This window comes from Lucilia cuprina, chromosome 2 (assembly GCF_022045245.1).
Source record: "Lucilia cuprina isolate Lc7/37 chromosome 2, ASM2204524v1, whole genome shotgun sequence".
NCBI classification, from domain to species: Eukaryota; Metazoa; Arthropoda; class Insecta; order Diptera; family Calliphoridae; genus Lucilia; species Lucilia cuprina.
The window spans coordinates 30,253,925-30,276,750 of record NC_060950.1 but is presented as its reverse complement, the minus strand read 5'-3'; the positions used below and the strand labels follow the sequence as shown (position 1 = coordinate 30,276,750).

At 28.7% G+C, this 22,826-nt stretch overlaps 1 protein-coding gene across 1 annotated transcript; it reads left to right on the top strand.

Annotated features, from left to right (window-relative positions):
• The first annotated feature begins 881 nt into the window (after positions 1-881).
• LOC111678117 (synaptotagmin-7) lies at positions 882-22,620 on the top strand. Its single transcript, XM_046945167.1, has 7 exons — positions 882-1,140; positions 18,701-19,301; positions 19,369-19,476; positions 19,542-19,662; positions 21,786-21,976; positions 22,038-22,341; positions 22,405-22,620. Exons 2-7 carry the CDS (start codon positions 18,741-18,743, stop codon positions 22,563-22,565), a joined length of 1,446 nt encoding a protein of 481 aa, XP_046801123.1. The 5' UTR covers positions 882-1,140; positions 18,701-18,740; the 3' UTR covers positions 22,566-22,620.
• The last annotated feature ends 206 nt before the right edge of the window (positions 22,621-22,826 follow it).

The window sequence follows — 22,826 nt, the reverse complement described above, 5'->3', positions numbered from 1 at the left end:
ATGAACAAGTCTAAAGTTAGTATGATGGTACGTATTCCGAGTGGAGAAACTGGATTACGAGCACATCTACTCAAAATTGGCCGTGGGGATTCATACGAATGGAGCACTTTCTTTGCTCCAGACAATCGAATATCTTGGATGTGATGTAATTCCAGAAATAGCATGTACCTGAATAATACTGATTGGAAACTGAATATCTGAACGTTGAAAATAAACATACTCAATGAAATTTTGTTCATGAAAAGGAGCGCTCAACAGGCCCGATAGTGGCCTTGGTGTATCCTCCTATCTATGTTATGACAACGCTCAATGATATAGAAATTAAACTTCTAGACGGTTTGCCTGATTTTTATTAAATATCGCATAAGTGAAAGTGTTAACGAGTTAAGGTTTTGAATCCTTTATTTAGCTCTATCAATTACCTCCTTTAGTTCGGAAGATATTGGCATTTGAAAATTAAAATTTCAACGTTTCAGTTCTCTTCTGTTTCTGAATTTTGGATAATAATACGACATGGCTAAATCGAAAAAAATAAGCGTCTTAGAAATAGAAATTAATAGAATATATATCCTGTAGATAATTTACATCTACAAAATTGTTGGCATAGGTACACTTTTGGCAAAACATAACATTCTCTTCCTTTTACGGTATAATTTACTGTTGCTTTTCCATACAACTTTAGGACAAACAAAAAGCTCAAGAACACAACAATATGTAATTGGAGAACTTTACATTGATAGAAAAGCGAAAGTACAGAGAAAAGTGATAAGCGGTCCAAGAGTTTGTATTGCAGTCGTAGTTATAATTCTACCTCAGAGGCAATAACACATCTATATACAATTACAACAATAAAATAATAAAAATAATACAAATATTTATAAGTTTAATAAATTATTAACCGATAATAATTATAATAACAACAAAAAAAACAAACAATAGTAAATTTGTTTTTTGATCAATTGTTTTGCAAAAACCAAAAATTTTTGTATTTATTTAGTGCGAATTGGGGTGTAAATTAATTGGTAATGACTTTGAAATGAAAATGAAATGTTAACATATTGTCAGGATTATTAGCAATATTTAAAGCTGAAAATATTAATACAAAATTATATAAAAAAAGTTTTTAAAATTATAAAAAGGGTAAGTATTTTTAAAAATTTGTTTCTATTAATTTAAAAATATTTCCCAATTAAAGAAATTTTTTCATTTAAATAAAATCCTTAAAACATCAGATTTTCACTAAGCAACTGTGAAATGGCTTTCTACTTCTAGATCCACAAACTAGTGTGTCAGTTTATGTGCGTGTTTAAGATTTCTAGTTTATTTTTTTCAGCTCCTAATGAATCTACTTATTTGTTCGTTGCTTTGTATGTATGTGTGTTGTAATTTTGTTTTCTAAATTATTTATTAATGCCTTAAGGATATTTGAACATAAAAATTACTTGTAAATTTGTTGCGACAAAAAACACAAACTAGTGTACATTTTACCAATTGAACAGACCTTATACATACAGAAGTAGTTGAATATTTACTTTTGCTAAAAGGAGTAAATAACTAATATTGTAAAACATTTATTTTTTTAAATTTACAAAAAAAATCATAATAAATTTGCTTTATTTTGTGTGAATTTGATTAAGTGGGGAATTAATGGTCAAGTGAACATATGTTGGTTAATAAATGTATTCTAAGACCAAGTAATATGTTGACGTATATTTTCAACATGTTTTTGAAACTTGCTCATAAGGGTTTTGAAGTGACAACAATGATTGATTTTTTGATTTTTGAAATTTTAACGAGATTTTAATTTAAATACATTTTAAAATTAGTGAAAATAACTTGAAATAATAAAAATAAATAATGAATAGTCGTCTTGATCAACCATATGATAACCGAGACTAATATACAAGTTTAAGGTAATTTTTGGTGTTGGTCGTAAAAAAATACCTTAACTCATTATAAAGCCTCTTTTAATGGAAAATATTATGAATTGCCTTTCAGAGATATTCTGATCTAGCACTGGCGTTAAATATCCTCTCAACATGCTCTACCTTCATATAAATCCTTTCGTCCCAGTTTTGTAGAGTTTTGCCATTTGCATAAACTAGACAATAGACCAGAAAAGACTAGACCAAAGATTAGACAATTGCCCAGTCTAGTCAATAGACTAGTGCATTAACAAGACTAAAGACTAGTCCATGGACTAGACAATAGACTAGTTCATGAACTATTATTTCATAGACTAGACAATAGAATATTCAATGGATTAGTCAATAAACAGTCTACCATATATTATGGAACTTATTAAGTTTAAATTTTGTTAAGTTTTAAAATTTCACGAGGTTTTTAGTCTTTTAAATGTGACAAGCTTAGTTTTTACACTCTACACCACCATGATGGGTAGGGTATCATGTAGAGTTGCCAGCATAGCTTGAATTGAGTGGATTGTCCAGCTTTTTTGATGTTTGTCCAGTTTCAAGCCAAAATATAATTTGTAAAGCGAAATAGAAATTTTTTAGTACAATACAATAACTAAGCAATAATTTTTATGTTGTACAACTACGTTATGATTTCCCTCTAACTAGACTAAATTCTTAGTTTTTATTGTTTTGTTATTAGTATTTAATTTTAGTTCTTACATACATATGCAAATATGTATTTGACAGACTTAACCGAAAACATTTATGTTTAGATAATTATAATTAAAGAATGCAAAAAATTTATTTAATTGTAATATTTTTAAATAATACATAACGTCCCTGTTTTGAATATTATTGCAATTTGTACCTCTTCTGGTTGTACTTACTTGCACAAAAGCTTTTATCGATATCTTTATTGGTTTAGGAGTTATCAAAAAGTTATATTATTGTATTTGTATTAGTTAATCTGACACCGTAGATATTGGATCCTTACTCACCTTTTGGTGAACTGATCAATTTAAAATCACTTTTTGGGCCGAACAAATCTTTTCCCTCCTTCCGTTATTTTTTGCAATTTAAAATTTTGAAAAAACAGATGCTGTGCTAATAAGTCGGAGTTCAGAGGTATACCAAAATATATTTATTGGTATAAATCTAACTGATATTCTTAAGTAACATAGCTAAGGAATGTGAAAACAAAATAATTCGAAATCAAATGATGATTCACGAAAATAATCATTACCAAAATATTGGAAATTGTATACTCTACAAAAGTTGTAATCTATATATATAAGTATATATATATAAAAGAGTAGCGTTACTAACTGACTGATTAATAATCGCACAGCCCAAACGGCTGAACCTAGAATCATTAAATTTTGACAGTAGATGTGTTTTTGGTTATGTAGATCCACTAAGGAAGGATTTTTGGAGATTTGTACATTTACGGGTAAAAAGAGGAAAAACGGGTAAAACAGGGTTTTTTAATTATCTTACACAATATTAGTGATACAAGAAAAAAGAGTAGATGGGTGTCTGGCACTTTTTTTATATTCGTACTTTTAAGGGGTAAAAATGTGTAACAAAGGTGATTTTGGTACCTTTTTTGGCCCTTTATAGCCCTAATTAACATAATAAAATTTTTCTAAATATGTTGGATACATCTCACAAAATTATGAGACACCTGTTTCGTACATTTTTTTAAATTCAGTCCCTTTTGGGTGTAAAAGGGAGAAAACTGTATTTAATGAACTTTTTTTAGCACATTAAGAAAACTTTTTCGGTTTATTGAATTATTCCTATTAAATTACGGACTAACTCTGTAATAATATTATTGTAATAAAATTTTTGCTATTTCACTGGGGAAAAAAGTACCAAAAAGGGGAAAAAACGGGAAATTTTATTTTATTCAAACTCATTGAGCCAATTTTTATAAAATTTCAAAAAGTAGTTTATTTACTTAAGGCCTATATAGGACTAAATTCGAATTAATTGTTTGGTACCTTTTTGAAAACACAATTTTTCTCGAACAAAATAATACAGATTTTAATCGTTCGTGAATCGAGATTTTTGGTACTTTTTCATTCATCAAATTATATTTTTGAATTGTATATAATATTGAACACAGAAACATAAAATTTTTTATTAAATGATGATCTATTAGAGTTAGGGCCTCATTTTATAAAACGAAACGACAAACGTTCAAAAAAATTTGTATGGAAAAAATTAAAATTTTCAAAAATTTCCCATTATTCTTCAAACAAATTATTTACGTTAACGAAAGTTTCGTTTTATAAAATGAGGGGATTATTTTATGGTAGGTACTTTTTTCAAATATTACTTTCAAAATTTTCTATAATGTGGAAGCTAAATGAATGAAACTAAAAATACAATACAAGCTTCTTACTGCATGCGAATTTAATCACGTGATATTGAACGTATAAAACTGAAACATTAAAAAATGTTTAATCGATTTTAATTTTCTATAAAATTAAACAAAGTTTTGAATGTATTTAATTTAAGTTAGGGTAGCGAAGCTAGTAACATATAAAATTGTACGACGAACAAAAATCCCGATACATGCAAAGATTTGATACTCATAACATTTGACTTCCACTGTATCATTGGGACCGCGACTTTTAGTCCTGAAGTTACGGATGCAATGCTTACTTTCGATAGACGGTATTATATATATTATCAACAAATTATATTTTATGGAATTTTTGATTAAGGGATGTTAAATAGTATATATTTGCATAAAAATCAAAAATTACAGAGATATAGGCAGTGATGAGTCGCGATATGATAAAAGTATATGAGAACCCCATGTATTTTTTTTGGTGTATCACTGTGAAATTATTTACACAAAACCAAAATTAACATTTTCTGTGTATTTATATAATTCCAGCTTATTTTGTTTTGTCCAGCTTTTTAAAACCCAGTGTCCAGCTTTTTGGGAATCGGAATATGGCAACGCTAGTATCATGTGTTCGTGCTGATGTTTTTAAAGCTCAAAAATACACCTAGGCAATAGACTAGACAATAAATTAGTCTAAAGTCTAGCCAATAAAATAGTCTATATACTAGACAATATACTAGTCCATATACTAGGCAATAGACTAGGTCATATACTAGAATATTGATTAGACAATAGACTAGTTCATAGATTTGACAATATACTATATAATGGACTAGACTATTTTATTATATCTAATCTATAGTGGTACTTATTAAGTTAAGATTATGTTTTATTTAAAATTTTACCCATTTTTGGTGATGTTTCTAAAGCACACAAATATTAGTCCTACATCTAAGTATACCGAATCAGAATAAATTGCTTAGAAATTTCGGAATAAAGTGAACTACTTATATACGATTTTTATATGATGCGGAAAGAAGATCATTTAAAAAATTTTTGATTTAAGAAACAATTTCTTAAGACGTAAAGCACAGATCCTAATAATGGTTTCATATGTAAATATATAGCCTTATATATCCCATAAATGTATGCAATTTTTTTTACAATCATACACTAAAAAGAGTCATATATTTACCCCTTTTAGGAACCTTTTAGTCTGCAATAAGTTTCCAGAATGTTTTTAAACCTATACCCCTATTGCAATTTTGAATATTTTTTGATAATTTGCTTTCGAAAATCCTGTCCCTAAAAAGAATAGAAATTTCCCTCAGACATGCAATGAACTGGTGCTAAAGTTTATCCCAATCGGATAGAGAATCATCGAAGAAGAATTTTGATATTTACATCAAAATGTTAAACATTTTAAGATTTAATAAAATTTTTTAAAAACGTTTAAATTAACCAACCAAAATTGCAGTAGCGGGAACTTTGATAATAAAACCTAATAAGCCTTCATTCAGAAAATTACATTGGACAGCAATTGAACACAATCTTAACCCTTTTACAGAAAATTTATTAATTTTCAAAATTAACAAAAAAAAAATACTTTTAAGTAATGTAACGATTGATTCGCGATTGAACTAAGTACACATTGAAAGCCCCGATTTCAAAATTTTGTCCTGATGATTACTGCTGAACATACCTCCAATAAATGTGCAAATGTTGTTAATAAATGAAATAATAACAATTAAGAGTGTTATATTCGGCTATGCCGAATCTTCATCAAACCATCAAACCTTTGCCATATAGGATAAATGTACCAGTAGTCGGCAGTTTAACGTTTTGCTCTTTTTCAAACTATCCCCCTAAAGAGCCGGAAAAAGTTATTACGATGATTTTTAGTTATTACAATTATGTGTTTAGTTAAGTTTTAGATCCACTTAACATTTTTGAAAAACAAATAACTATTTTTTAGTAATTTGCAAATTTTGTTAAAAACACGAAATTTTCCAGTAGTCGGCACCAGTGTTCCTAAGTACGGCAAAAAATGTCCCTATAGTCGGCAGTAGATTTTTTGTTTGGAAAAAAGGCATAATTATATATAAAAAGAAAAAGTGTTAAATACAAAATTTTCAAAGAAAATGGTTAATTAAATTTTTTTCCATAGAAATATCTGTAATAATATCGTTTTTTCTGCAGAAAAATATCTTATAAACATAATTATAATTGTAATAATTATACATAAGATTTTTTTCTATAGAAATTGAGTTATACAAGCAATTTTCTATACAAAATTATAATTTTTGTTAGAGAAAAAAGTAATTTTTTATAGGAAAAAGTCTTATATGTACTGTTTTTTAAAGAAAATCTTGTATAAAAATATGCAATTTCCTATAGGAAAAAAATTAAACATAAGTTTCGTAGAGGATATTATAATAAGAAAACTTTTCTATAGAAAAATTGTCATATTAGAAATTTACTTTAAAAAAAACTGTTATACTCATAATGTTTTTTGTAGAAAAACAGATGAGAAGCAATATTTGTTAGAAAAATTTCAATATACAAAAGTTTTAATTGAAAAAACTGTTATACACATATTTTTTGTATAGAAAATTATATTCTGTAGAGAAAATGTTAATCTTCTATAGGAAAAGCTATTATTGAACTAATTTTCTATTTAAAGAATTGGGTATACACACAATTTTTAATAAAAACTGTTATACACATCATTTTTTGTATCAAAAATTGTTATGCTTAAAATTTTCTATAAAAAAATTGTATACACATAATTCCCTATAGAAACAAATTTTGTACAATCAATCCTCTATAGAGAAAATTGTAATTTAGCTATGTCCGTCTGTCTGTCTGCTTAAAACACGCTCACGTTTAAACTAAGCCAATTAAGTCAGCCAAATTCACCAAGCACTTTGGTATGGTATAAGTATTGCTCATATGTATATAAATATTACTGTGAAAGGTTTTTCCGATCGGTCCATAATTGGTCATAGTTCCCATAAAAGGCCCCTTCCCGAAAATCACTTTAACACGCATAACTCATTACTAAATTAAGATATCGATATAAAATTTGGTACAAGTATTGCTATTATATACAGAAATATTACCATGAATGTTTTTTTTGGATCGGTCCATAATTGGTCATAGATCCCATACAAGTTCCCCTCCCCAAAATCACATAAACGCGTATAACTCATTACTAAATTAAGATATCCATATAAAATTTGGCACAAGTGTTGCTCATATACAGAGAAATAATATTGTGAAATGTTTTTCCGATCGGTCCATATATGATCATTGCTCCAAAACAAGGTCCTTTCTTAATAATACTTAAAGGCATATATCTTATTAAAATATTTAAAATATTTAGCATAAATTTTTTTTGTACACATAAATGTTATTTCATAGCTCCCATAGTTCCTAAGGTTCCCTCCCGAAAATCAGAAAAAACGCACATAACTCATAACCAAATATTGATATCCATACATTTAGCAACAATATTGCTCTTATATACATAAATTCACTATAAAATTGTTTTACAATCGGTCCATATTTGGTCATAGCTAGGTCCAGAAGATTACTTAGATTCACAAAATTTATTATCAAGTAACAATATGGATACAGAATTTTGTAATATTGCCTTTATACATAATTGGACATAGCTCCCGCACAAAGTCCTTTTACGAAAATCACTTAAATGCACATTAATTACCAAATAAAGCTATTGATACAAAATTTGGCAAAAATATCAGTTATGAATACAAAAATAAAAAAAATTACTTAAACACACATTAATTGTTACTAAAATACGATATAAATACAAGATTATACTAAAATATAATTTTATGTAAAGAAATTTAACTTAAAGAATCTTTTACGATCGGTCTATGATTGGTCATATCTCCCATACTAGGTCCAGCCCCAGAGAAAACTCTTTTCTACAAATATTTAATCAATTAGAAAATTATTAACATAAACGTAGTTGGTGGAGGGTATATAAGATTCGGCTCTGCCGCATGTAGCACTTGTTTTGTTTGTTGTTCTTATATATGTATGTATTTACATGTATTTCTTGATGTTAAATATGATTTACATGTTGCATGTGCAATTTTTGTTTAAAGTGATTTTTTTCGGCAAATTAAACATTAATTTTTAAAGGCTAAAAAACTTTCTTATGTATTTTTAAAATTAAACGCATTAATATTTGTGCACCCTACATCCTTCTATGTGTAATGCAAAGCTATATAGGTCGTCGGCCTACGAAAGTGTACTAGGTAGTTCTATTATATAAATTCCCAGCGGAAGGAGTTAAAGTAACAAAATTATCCTCTACAAGTAAGAAGTCTATATTCGCCTTTGCCACGTTATACATAAATATATACCCTTCACCATAGTAGCTTAACCCCCTTATTTTATAAACCAAAACTTTCGTTAACGTAACAAATTTGTATAAAAAATAAAACAAAACGACAAACTTTCAAAAACTTTGTATGGAAAAAATTTAAATTTTCGAAAATTTCCCTGTATTCTTCATACAAACTTTTTACCTTAACGAAAGTTTCATAGAATGAGGGTGTTAAGTTTAGGGACTCATTTGATAAAACGAAACGATAAACCTTATAAAAACATTTTGTGGACAAAATTACAATTTTAAAAAATTTCCATCTCAGGGTCTCATTTTATAAAACGAAAATTTTTTATAAATAAGATTTTAAGAAACTTGAATCTAACATCGACGAATGCCTGACTGTGGCAAAGAAAGCGTTCCAGAGTTTCATTGTCCTCTTCTAATATATAGAAGTGTTCGTATTCCCCTAACTACAGACTTACTCATTTTGAGAAGATTTTTCATCTTGCTTTCATCAAGGTCATACAATAGGATCTTTGTGGATCTACCAACAGTTTCATTATTTCAAAACCTTGTAATCAAACTACAGGTCGCAATTTTGAAGATAATTTAATGAAATCTACTACATACTATTGTCAAAGGGACGAAGCCTATTGAAATGGTTAAGGTCGGTCTATTATTTCACCTATCCCCCATAAACGAAGCCTGTTGAAAATGGTTAATATCGGTGCATTATTTCACCTAGCTCCCATAGAACTGGACCCACCGAATATGTTTTTTAAACTCATAAATATATACTCGTATGTAGACAAAAAACTGCAAAACCAAGTTCTATACTAGCTTTGATGACCCTCATTAAATCTTTAATTATTGGTCCTCATTTGACCCTAGCCCCTATAAAAAAGCACCCTTCAAAATTTGACATAAATGTCCATTGTTTTATTTAACAATAAATGGCTTAGGTATATATAAATGTTTTATTATAAATATTTAACCACATTTTACTTTTTGTAACAGATGTAGGGTATTATATGGTCGCCCGACTATAATTTCTTACTTATTTTAATTCAGCTTTAGTTGCGTTGAGCCCTTTTTCCTTTAAAAGTATTACATTCGCTCTTTAGTTGCCGACTTCACCCGAGTGGCCTGGTACCCATATGATGTAAACCTCTGGGAATGTATGCAGTTAAAGCTTTCTAACAATGTAATACGGTCTTAGGATCTCATTTTATAAAACGAAACTACAAACGTTAAAAAAATTAGTTTGGAAAAAATCTAATTTTGAAAATTTCCCAGCATTCTTTAGTTAGTTAGTTAGTTAGTTAGTTAGTTAGTTAGTTCGTTCGTTAGTTAGTTTGTTAGTTACTTAGTTAGTTAGTAAGTAAGAAAGCTGAATAGTTACTTTGTTGGCTCGACATTTAGCAACGGGATTATTTTGACGTATTCATTGCACTACTGGTCTGGCATATGTTGTCTTAGCCTTGGCGGTAAAAACTAATTGGAATATTAATATGTAAGAGATAAGAAAAACTCCACAAATTGTTCGTCAAGGTAAATAAAAAAAAACCTCTGAAAATCTAGGGGATTCATATAAACATAAAATTGTATGTTAATTTTATACAAAAAGTTTCCCTTTTGTGTTTTTAACTCTTTGTATAAAATTTTTACAAATAATTAAACCCGCGAAAAGGGCCTAAAGACAGTGTGTTGAATTGTTAATGATAAAAGGACAATGTGTAAAGAATTTAGCTTTCATTAAAAATTCAAAAGACAAACAAACAACTACAGCAATTATAATGTCATGTTTATTCAGTATTAAAAATTTCAATATAATGAAACATTTTCAATGGGGATCAGATAAGAGCAAGTTGATAATAATAATTTAATAAATTTTAAACTCAAACTCTTTGCATCTATGTATGAGTAAGTGTGAGTGCAAGTAGAAAATAATTTTAATACCTAGAAATATAAAACCATTTTAAATACATACTTAAATATAGACAAATAAACAAACAAATAAAAAAGTGTATTGCCAGAACAAATAAATAAATATTTATGGCTTGTGGCCAGTTACGGATACGACTTCATGTTTATGGCTTTATTATCCTTTCAGTTTTATTTTTTTTAATAATTCGTTTTCTTGTTATTTGTTTTTTTTTTTTTTTTGCATTCTTACCGTGCGTTAACAGCAATCCCAACAAGTTGGCAAAAATAGGGTGTGTAGGTTCTATAACAACAGAAAAGTTGAAAGGAAAGTGTAAAAAATATGAATTTATTTCGCTGTTTCAAGTTTCTCCAACAAGTGTTAAATAAATAACTGAAGGGACTAAAATTACTTGTTTGTTTTCTTTTTTATTTGTTAAATGGATTCACTCACTCATCCATTCGTATAAATAAATTTGTAGTAAAACCTCTAAAGAAAACACACTAAAGACTAGGATAACATAGTGCCTATTAAGAATAATAAATGGACAATGAATGTCTTAGAAACCCATTTATAAATACTTTATAACATTGCTACAATTGTATGTAAATATCCATGTCTAAAAAACATACATTAAGAATATAATATTATACATATTTCATTTTATTTCCTGACACTTTTGCATCTGTTTGGGGATCAAAGTAAGTGAGACTGCGTGTTATATAAAAACTATTTGAAATTTCAAGATTTAAATGACATTAGAATGCAAGAAAACTTTCACTACGAAATGTCATGTGAAAAGTTTAAGGGAAAGATATTAAAGCAAAGATAATATAAAAATTAATCCCCATATTCATAAATGCCTAATAAAGTTAATAATGGTTTATTGTAAGAATTTTGTATGAAAACTGTGCGTAATAAACCTAAAATAAGCGATTCATATCTTTATGAATACTGGGGTTAATCTATTGTATTTTATTTCTTATGGTCTTCTTACAAGAAAATTTTTTAACGAATGAAAAAATTTTCTAAAGAAAATTTCACTTCTTAGCGAAAAAAAAATTATAGAAAATTTGACTTTTTAACGAAAGAAACGAAAAAAACTTAAAGAAATAGAACATTATCATTGATGAAAGAGAATATTTTTTATAAGAAATTGTACTCTTTGACGAAAAGAGAAAATTTTCTTTCCAAAATTGTACTCTTTAGAGATTTGTACATTTCAAAGAAAGAGATCAATTTCTATTAAAAAATGTACTCTTTGACGAAAGAGAAAATTTTTATAGAAAATTTTACTCTTTGACGAAAGAGAACATTTTCTATAGAAAATTGTACTTTCTGTAGAACTTTGTACTCTTTAATGACAGAGAACATTTTCTATAGAAAACTGTACTCCTCAACGAAGGAGCAGATTTTCTATAGAAAATTGTACTCTTTAAATAAAAAGAATATTTTCTATAGAAAATTGTGCTCTTGACGAATAAAAATTGTACATTTAAAAAAAGAGAAAATCTTCTATATGAAAGAGAGCACTTTCTATAGAAAATTGCAGTCTTTAAATATAAAGAAGATTTTTTTAAGAAAATTGTACTCTTTAAAAAAGAAAAGATATTCTATGAAAAATTGTACTCTTTCACGAATGAGAAAATTTTCTATAGAAAATTGAAATCTTTAACAAAAGAGAACATTTTCTATAGAAAATTGTACTCTTTAACGAGGGAGAAGATTTTCTATAGAAAATCGTACTCTTTAACGAGAGAGAAGATGTTCTGTAGAAAATTGTACTCTTTAATGACAGAGAACATTTTCTATAGAAAATTGTAATCATTAACGAAGGAGAAGATTTTTTATAGAAAAGTGTGCTCTTTAGCGAAGGAAAACATTTTTTTTAGAAAATTGTACTTAATAACGAAAGAGAAAATTTTCTATAGAAAATTGTACTCTTTAAGGAAAGAGAAGTTTTTTTCATAGAATATTTTATAATACATAAATTTTCTATAGAAGATTCTACTCTTTTACGAAAGATGAATTTAATATAGAAAATTGTACTCTTTAACGAAAGAGAAATTTTCTATAGAAAATTGTACTCTAACGAAAGAGAAAATTTTCTATAGAAAATTTTACCCTTTAAAAAATATAAAATTTTCTGTAGATGATGAAACTCTTTAGCAATGAAAAAATTACACTTTAAGCAAGGAGAAGATTTGTCATTAGAAATTACACTCTTTAGTAAAGAGAACATTTTCTATGGAAAATCAGACTCTTTGTAAAGCTTATTGAAATAGTAAGACGTAACTTAATTAAATTCCTTGCATCGAATTTAATCCTGTTTTAGCTATGTCATGCTATAATAGAATATTCTCATAAATATGTTCACATATGTTTAAATAATCAAACACCTTTCTCTACTTTTTATCCTTCATTCTATTGCTCATTTTCAAATCCAATTAAAATTGTTTGTATGTATTTGTATCACAAACAATGTAGAACGATTGTCTGTGAGGCAAAAGTGATGATGAAAATTTATTGTCACACATTAATGATGACAAAAATTGTTACAGATTAACACTTTCCCACTTTAATCAAAAGCACATGTTTCACGTTTTATTTTCCATACTTTGTTCATTGTTATATATATGTTGTATTGTGTGATAAGCTAAGTCGTTGGTAAAGAAAAGTAGAAAGACTGTACCAATACGTAAAATAGAGGGTCCGAGGAACAGTTTTTAAAGTATTTCATTTACGAATACCTCCCAATCGATGCGTACTGAACACAAGTACCCTACCAGCGATTGAAAATCTTGACCTTTGAATAATTTGTAAAAAATAAAATATCTTCGATGGTTTAGTACATTTTAAAATATTTTAGATTATTCTGAAATTTATATGAATTTATATGAAATTTATATGATTTATAACGACTTAAAGTCGTTTTATGGACCAGGAATAGTCCAAAAAAAAAATTCTTTAATTATTTTTCCCGCGATAAGCTCAAAATTACGGAATATTTGAGACCCATTTAAAAGAGATTGCTGAAATTTTTTAACATATTTCATTGAGATCAATAATTTCAATCGCTGGTAAGAAACTTAAAAAATTGTTTTTAATTTTTCTCGTATTTAGTACATAAATGCGCATCGTTTGAGGAACATTCCACCAAAAAAGTCCTCCATGGGACATCCTAACGTACATACATATATGTATGTATATTTTTATTACAAAGTTTTTAAAACACTATAATTTGCTTCACTGAACATGTTATACATATGTATGCATACATACATTTCATATGCTCACAAGGATACGTACGTAATAAATAACGTATTGTGTACTTTTAATGATATGTTTACTAACTAGCGTTTTTTATAATATAGCTTGACAGCAAATTAACCTATTACGAACAAAAGAAGAGAAAATTAACAATTTTTCCATATATTTCTATAGAAAATGATTCTCTCGCTAACGTAACAACAAATTTCTCTCTTAGTCTCTTAGGTTAGGTAAGAAGGGCAACCACTCAAGTAAGCATGAATGGCTCACATGGGTCCACCTAGTTGCGGTCCCGTTGTGTTACCTTGGTGGTCATAGGAGTTCATTTGATTAATTACACTCTACTTCCAGATTTAAACCATCTGGCTCGATTGACAAAATTTAGGATATTCTTTAGGCATATCCCCGATAGCTCATCCAAATAAGATAAAGCAGCAAGGCCGAAGCATTGTTCTCTACTTTCATTGAAAGTTGAACCATTTCTCAAGAAGATAATTTTGTATAAAAATTTTACCGAAGAAAAACTTTCCAATACAAAATTAGTCTCTTTATAGAAGAGAATTTTTTCAATAGGAAATTATTTTCTTTATGGGAGAGATATTATTTTCTTTATGTCTTGATAAACAAATTGTTTATAGAATAATGGTAAATGGTAAAAAAAGTAAAAATTTTCTATAGAAAATTAGCGTATTTATCAAGGAGTTTAAATTTGAATAGAAAATTATTAAAAAGAAAAAAAAATTTCTATAGAATATTTATCAAAAAAAGAAAATGTTCTATACAAAATTAGTCTCTTTATCAGGAAGAAAATTATTTCCTTATCAGAAATAGAAAATTTTCTATAGAAAAGTAGTCTCTAATAAAAGAGAACATTTCTATTGAAAATTAGTATTTATATAAAATACAGAAAATTTTTTATTTAAGAGCAAATTTTCTATAGAAAAGTAGTCTTGAGAGTCATGAGTTCATGAAAAAAAAATTGTTCACTGCATGTAATATTTTTCCATTTTTAGAAACTCAGTTTCCTGGACGTAATTCCTAAGAATCTTCCAATCAGTGTTGGTTAAGAATGTTATTTCCGGAATAACATCGCTTCCAAGATACTTGGATCTAACTTTGACGAATGCAGTGGCATAGAAAGTGCTCCAGAGTTTCACTGTTCTCTCCACATGCTGTACATTCGTCTGAATCCGCACGTCCAATTTTGTATAGATATGCACGTAATCCTGTATGTCCACTCAGAATACGTACTATCATACTAACCTCAGATTTGCTCATTTTGAAACCCACCGTTTCATTATTCCAAGAGGCCTAATGGGATTCTCTCATCCATATTTATAATTCAGGTTTTGTTGCGTCGAATGATTCGCGTTTGTCAGGTTAACTACATCGAGTTCCCTTCCCTTTAAAGCTATTACATTCGCCCTTTCGTTGCCGACAACTCTCGAGTGTCCTGGTAGCCATATGATGTAAATCTTACTTCTGGGAGAGTATTCAGTTAAGGCTTTCTTACAATCCAATACGGTCTTAGATTTAATTCTATCACCTGATATTGCCCTAATTGCCTTCTGGCTGTCGGTAAATATATTAGGCCCTGTGGGCGCCATATTTATACTAATCCAATTTACACATCTACACTTGTGTTATGATTATGTAAACGGTTTTTTTTCTAGAAAATTTTTCTCTTTATTAAATATTTCATTTTCTATAGAAAATTAGTCTCTTTATCAATTAAAACATTTTCTATTGAAAATTAGTCTCTTTATCAAAAGGATCATTTTGACCTTTTACTTTTGGTTCCTTTAGTGGTTAATCTTGCAGCATGCACCATCAACCGCATTTGCACGTTGTTTAGTGTTTATTTAGACATTTATTATTAAAATCTAAAAACGGAATGGAAAATATTTGTTTGCTCAAATGATACTCTTACACTGATGCTGACAACAAGTACGAATGAAATAGGTTTTTATAAAGCACAGACAGTTTGTTGAAAGTTCATGAAAAACATGATGTGAAAAGTGGTTTTAACCTTCAACATGGTGGTTTTTAATTTTATTTTAGTTGTTTGTGTTTTTTTTTTTTTGATGGTTGACCATAAAAACCTTAAATCGCAACTAAATATTTTTTTAATTAAAACATCAAAATACTATAAAAATTTAATATCCTGTAAAATTAATATTTTATGTTATTGAAAAACCTTTTTATTTTAATATATTTTTATACTCTAATTCAATATTACATATTTTATACAGAAATTGCAACGTCATTCAATTATGCCTTAACTATTAATTTTTTTATCTATAAGTTTCAATGTCAATCAATCAATTAAACAGTAACGAAACCTAAATGATAATGTATTCGTTTTTATCAGTAATTTATCTTCATTAAGTATTATTGTTATTTTTACTTGAACTTTGATTGCAATCTGCCATAAATTTGTTTGTTTTATACAAATCCATCTTCATAATCATCAACTAATGTATATACATAACCTGACATATGTAAAATGTTTTAAGTGTAAATCTGTTTCCTACGAAAAATTATATTTTTTTTTATAAATCATTATTATATTTGTTTTATTTTTCTCTTCACAAGATTGAGATTCATTGTACTTTTGCACCTTTTGGTTTTTCACATTTTATGATGATTAAACATGTTTACACATTCATTCATATAAATATTTATATATTTATTTTACAACAAGTGGCACGTGCTAAACAATCATAAACGTTTATTAATATAAACGAATATTTGTATTAAATCGTTGTTGCTTTTACAACAAAATTTTATCAACTTTTTTGCACATGAAACAGGTGTTTTTTTAAAAATTATCATTTGTATCTGAACGATTACTTGGGAGGTTAAGGTTGATTATATTTGAATTGCTGAATGATTATTAGAACGTCTATTTCAATAAATAAATTAAACAAAATTACTACAGTTATTGCTAATACTGTATTAAATCTGAAAAAAGAAATACATCGGTCCTGTTGTTCTCTCCTTACCAGTGCCTCAGTTTGGAATAGAACCCATCACTTCCAGTCTACCAGACTAGAACACAAACCTACCGGAGGCCAGGTATAACTAGTTTTTTTTATTAAATATGTTCTGTTTTGTTAAAGAGACCAATTTTCTATAGAATATGTTCTCTTTTGCTAAAAAGATTTTCTATAGAAAATATTCTTTTTTGCTCAAGAGATTAATTTTCTATAGAAAATTTTCTCTTTTGATAAAGAGATTAATTTTCTAAAAAAAAAAATTCTTTTTTGCTAATGACATTAATTACTAAATAAAATTTTCTCTTTTGCTAAAGAGATTCATTTTCTATGGAAAAATTGTATCTTTTGCTAAAGAGACCAATTTTCAATAGAAAATTTTCTCTTTTGCTAAAGAGACCAATTTTCGATAAAAAATTTTCTCTTTTGCTAAAGAGACCTATTTTCTACAAAAAATTTTCACTTTTGCTAAAGAGACCAATTTTCTATAGAAAATTTTCACTTTTGCTAAAGAGACCAGTTTTCTATAGAATTTTTTTTTGCTAAAGAGACCAATTTTCTATAGAAAATTTCATCTTTTGCTAAAGAGACCAATTTTATATAAAAAATTGTCGCTGTTGCTATAAAAAATTTCTCTTTTGCTAAAGTGACCAATTTTCTATAGAAAATTTACTCTTTTGCTAAAGAGACCAATTTTCTATAGAAAATTTTCTTTTACTAAAGAGACCAATTTTCTAAAGAAAATTTTATATCTAAGTTTTCTCTTTTCTAAATTTCTAATTTTCTATAAAAAATTTTCTCTTCTGTTAAAAAGCGCATTTTTCTATAAAAAAATTCAATTTTGTTAAAGTTTTCTATAAAAAAATTTTCTTTTTTATTAAAGAGCGCCATTTTCTATAAAAAAATTTCTCTTTTGTTAAAGAGTAGAGTTTCCTTAAAAGTGGAATTTTATACTGAAAGGTTTCGATAAGAGTGGAGTTTTCTATCGAAAAGTTTCTCTTTGTTTTAAAAGTTTTCTATAAAAAATATTCTCTCTACAAAAGTACATCCTTTAAAGAGATTAATATTAGTAGAATTGTTTTACTCAATTACTATATAACTATTGTTTAACTTAATTGAATTAAAATATGTATTTATCGAATAAAAGTGTTGATTTATAAAATTAAATCTTTTATCTTTGTTTATCCCTTTTGTTTCCTCCAACTGCATTTTCAATGGTTTTGTTACTAGTAGGAATTTCATTAGTTAGAAATCTTTTAATCCTTTAATAATAAAATTTTAGTTTCAATAAATCAGTTCATCAAGTTTCCCTCTCAAACGCAAACAAAGAGCTCATAATTACAAAAATTTTTTTATAATAAAAATGTTAACAGCAAGCTAAAATTAAACATTGGTGGGGGGCTTTATTCTATAAATCAATAAAAATAACTTAAAACTTAAAATTTTCAGGAAGGATGTGGGGTTGGCAAAAAATAAAATGTAAACACACATCCACAAAGGAAAACACAAAATGAACTGTAACATAAAAACCGCAATACTCTTGCCAATATGATGCCCTCAACACATGTAAACATGAACATTTAAAACTTTGAGTTTATGAAATGTTGAACAGACTTTTAAAAGAATGCATAAACAAAATGCAAATAATAGGCTTTGGTAGTGTTTAAAGATATGATATAATTTTAAAAAGAAAAAACACTAATGTACCAACTATCTATATTAGTAAGGACAACAACCACTTACCATCCACAAGACATTTATGTATTTATATTTTTCTTTATTTTAGAAAAACTAACATATACCAACGCTATAGTAAGGACAACCAACACTTATCATCCAAAAGTCATTTATAGAATTCTTTTTCTCTTCCAGTTTCATTCGTCAACACAACTTTCAACTATTGTTATATAAAATGGATATTGTTATACGTGAAGAAGACATTTCCTTGGGACAGGTGGGCATTTATGCCTCATTGTCATTTTTAGTGGTTTCTGTCTTGGGTTTGGGATTTTATGCCACTTGTTCGAGAAAATATCGTTTAAATTGGTTTGAGAAAAATCTTCTGGAATCAGCGAGCAATAAAGATGAGGAAGCTGACTGTAGAGACGCCCTAGTGGCAACGGCTTCTGGTTATAATGTGGACAATATTAGCGAATGCTCACGTTCCATTGCAAAGGGTAATGTTACTCCCACCTCCATTAATACCGAGGATCCCACATTTTGGGTGCCACCACCTTCAAAAACCATACAACAACAGGTTTCCACATCGGCCGATGAATCACCACCCTCGACACCCACCTCACCAACTGGCAGCTTAAAATCGAATACTTTATCGATGTCATCCTGTAATTCTGTGCCTATAGCTCGTTCCGACAAACATGTGGTTTTAGCTATGAATCCTACGCGCCCCAAGGTTTCGTCGATGAATGCCAAGTTGGATCACACCAAAATCGATATGGCTTTATATAGAACGGTTAATATGATCTTTTTGAATAATTTTTTCGTTAAATTTATATTTTAATTCTAATTTTATATTACAGAACTCTTTACAGAAGGGCGCAAATCCTACTGAAGATCCTAAGGGCAGCATTCATGTTAGCATAGTTTATGATCCTCATGCTGGTATTTTGTCAGTCCGTTTAATAGAGGTTGTTTAATTTTTTTAATACTATTTAAATGAATTCCATAAAATATATTTTCTTTATATTTTCAGGCTCAAAACCTTCAGCCTCGCGATTTTAGTGGCACTGCAGATCCTTATGCTAAAATTCGTCTATTACCCGAAAAGAAGAACTTTTGGCAAACTCGTATACATAAGAAGACTCTCAATCCAGGTTGGTAGTATAAATCTTAATGAATCGACTCAAAAGTACACAAAACAATTAAAATACTATAAATCCTCATTATCTCTTTCACGTCTACTGGACACTGATACCCCATGATTTTTTTTAAATTTTTTTCGATTTAAAGCGTTATTTTGAGTTCACAGCTTCAGTAAATGGTTACTGTAGCTGTGAGTTCAAAGACAAATAGGTTATTTTTCAGATTTCTCTATATGCTAAAAATTGTAATATCCTGCGATATCCTTCAAAAACATTTTTCCTATTTTTTATCAAAAATATATGTCAAAATAAATATCCTGCGATATCCTTCGAAAACACTTTTGCTATTTTTCATCAAAAATAATCGATATACGTCAAAATAAAGTGTTTGTTGAAGTCACAGCCATAAAAAGTCCATCGGTTTAGTTTTGTGCGTGAAAGGGTTAAAACAGATGCTCGCTTTACGAATAGACGTAACATAATCAAAGTGTTAATAGGCTCTCCGAAAGAAGGAGAGCTTATTCAAATCATGGATTCAATTCCGCCTTTGACAGGCCCTACTAATACAGATGGACAGCACGGAACGTAGTAACCCAACTTGTCCTTATCTAGTCTAGAGACAATTATAAACCTTCATTAAGTTTGAAATATGACCTCACTTATTTCACTTATCACTTAAAGGTCATAAAATACCAACTTCAAAACATAACACTAACAAGGGAAGACTGAGCTGACCCTTAGAAAACACATTATTGAAGTAATTCAGGGAATTGAAATTTCTAACAAACTTAAGTTCTAGTCGCAAACACGATCGGGAACTCGGATTGTGCACTATACCCAAAATATAAAATTTTTTACGGCACATGGTCTAGATAATCTTGACCCTTGAATTGGTTGAACTTTTTATACCCTTCACCACTTTAGAGTTAAGATTATATTGGGTTTGTGCTGATGTTTGTAACGCACAGTACTATTAATCCTATACCAACCTTAAAGTATACTAATCGGCTTAGAATCAATTCTGAGTCGATTTATCCATGTCTGTCCATCTGCTAGTGGCAATTACATGATCTTGTATTGTCTCAGGGATGAAGCCTATTGAAAATATTAAGGTCGGTCCATTATTTCACCTAGCGCCACACAACTGAACCTCCGAAGGAGACTTTTAAGTTCTTAATTATGTTTAATATACTCGAATCTCGACAAAATTCTGCAAAACCATGTTTTACTAGCATAGCCTTGATGATCCTTAGGAATTTTATAATTATAGGGCCTTATTTGACCCTAGCCCATAAAAATTTTACTAAATTTTCCAATTTTATTCAACAAGTATATCTGAGACAAGGTACAATTCAACTGATATGCTTAATTAAAAAAACTAAATTTTATTTTTGTAACAGGTGTAGGGTACTATATAGTCGGCCTCGTCCTACTATAATTTCTTACTTGTTTTATACAAATTTCCCTGCAGTAAACGATTGGTGGTATGTCATGGAGGTTATTTACAATAATTATCAATACCGCCTGTATTGTAAAATAGCATGTACTTGGCCAATAGCATGATTAAATGTTTTAGGGACTCCCTTAAAAAAATACCCCTATAAAGTCCACATTGAATAATGTTTTATAATCATTCCAAAAAATCACTTCTAAAGAGAATGTATTACAGTCCAGCTACTCAAAGACTAAAGATATTCGATTTTGGTGTTTGGTATTTCAGCCCTCTTTCTTCCCAACATAAGAAGGACTCTTGCTTAAAGAATCTGTGGAATTTTTTCAATTAAATTCAAAAAGTTATGTGGAGACCAATAGGTTTTATCATAAACAACGTCCTTTCTTTTATTATTTAAAACATCCTTTATACTCGCTGATCTTCATACGTATTATGTTCTTGAATTCATTTACAGAAAATATGTGTGATACTACTTTTAATTTAGTCCATAAGCATAATTAAGCAAACAAGCAAGACTACTAAATAATTCGAAATTTTAAGAACTTAACGACAACTATAGGGAAATGCTTTAACTGTAAGGTATTGATCAACACAATAGTAAATTTTATGATTTTGAAACCGATATTGTAGTTTGTAATTGAAATAATTTGAATCAAACTAAATCTACATTTTTCCCCTATAGTTTTCGATGAAGATTTCGTTTTTGAAGAAAATCCCAATGCTATTGATAAACGTACCATCGAAATTTTACTGTACGATTTTGATGCCTACTCTCGACACGTTTGCATAGGAGGAGCACAAATTCCATTGGCTAATTTGGATTTGACTAAGAAGGAGAAATTCTGGACACCTTTGGGAACATGTGCTGAACAAGTACGAGAAATATATAAAAAAACAAATATCAAAACACTATAAAAAATATATTTACTTTTAGGATATGAAAGTGGATTTAGGAGATGTAATGATTACTTTGGCCTATTTGCCCTCAGCAGAACGTTTGACGGTGGTAGTAATAAAGGCTAGAAATTTAAGAATTGTAGATGATTCACGCAACTCCTCTGATCCGTACATAAAGGTTACACTAATGGTGCCGGGTAAAAAGAATAAAAAACGCAAAACCGCCGTTATACGCAATAATATTAATCCGGTGTATAATGAAGCCTTAACATTTGATGTTCATAAAGAGGCTTTGAAAAATGCCACCATTGAATTGCAGGTGGTGCATGATGGTTTATTGGGTAAGGGGTAGATATAGAATATATTTGATTTTCATATGATTAATTCGTTTCTTTTTTTTCTAGGTTCTAATGAAATATTGGGTAGAGCTGTTATTGGTGCCGGTCCAGATGTTCGTCCAGATGAGAAAATTTTCTTTGAAGAAATGTTCCGCTCTAAAACCGCCACTGCTCAATGGGTGCCACTGCAAGATGTTAATACTGGACGCACTAACAGTGGAAATTAAAGTGGAATTTGTTGTCATGGTTTGTGTCTAGACTAAAATGGTTTCTAACTTAACTCAAAACAAACATAGAATACCTTCCACTCTTTGTTGTTCAATACAGTTTGAGAGTTTTAGCATTGCTTTAGTGCTGCTGCTAATGAAATACTGTAAAATAACATTTTAAGAAAACTTTAACAAGAGTTTCTTAAATACTACTGTTAACTTAGATTAACAGAGTTTGTTTTTGTCTTTTCTCCCCCCTAAACAAAAAAGAAAAATTGT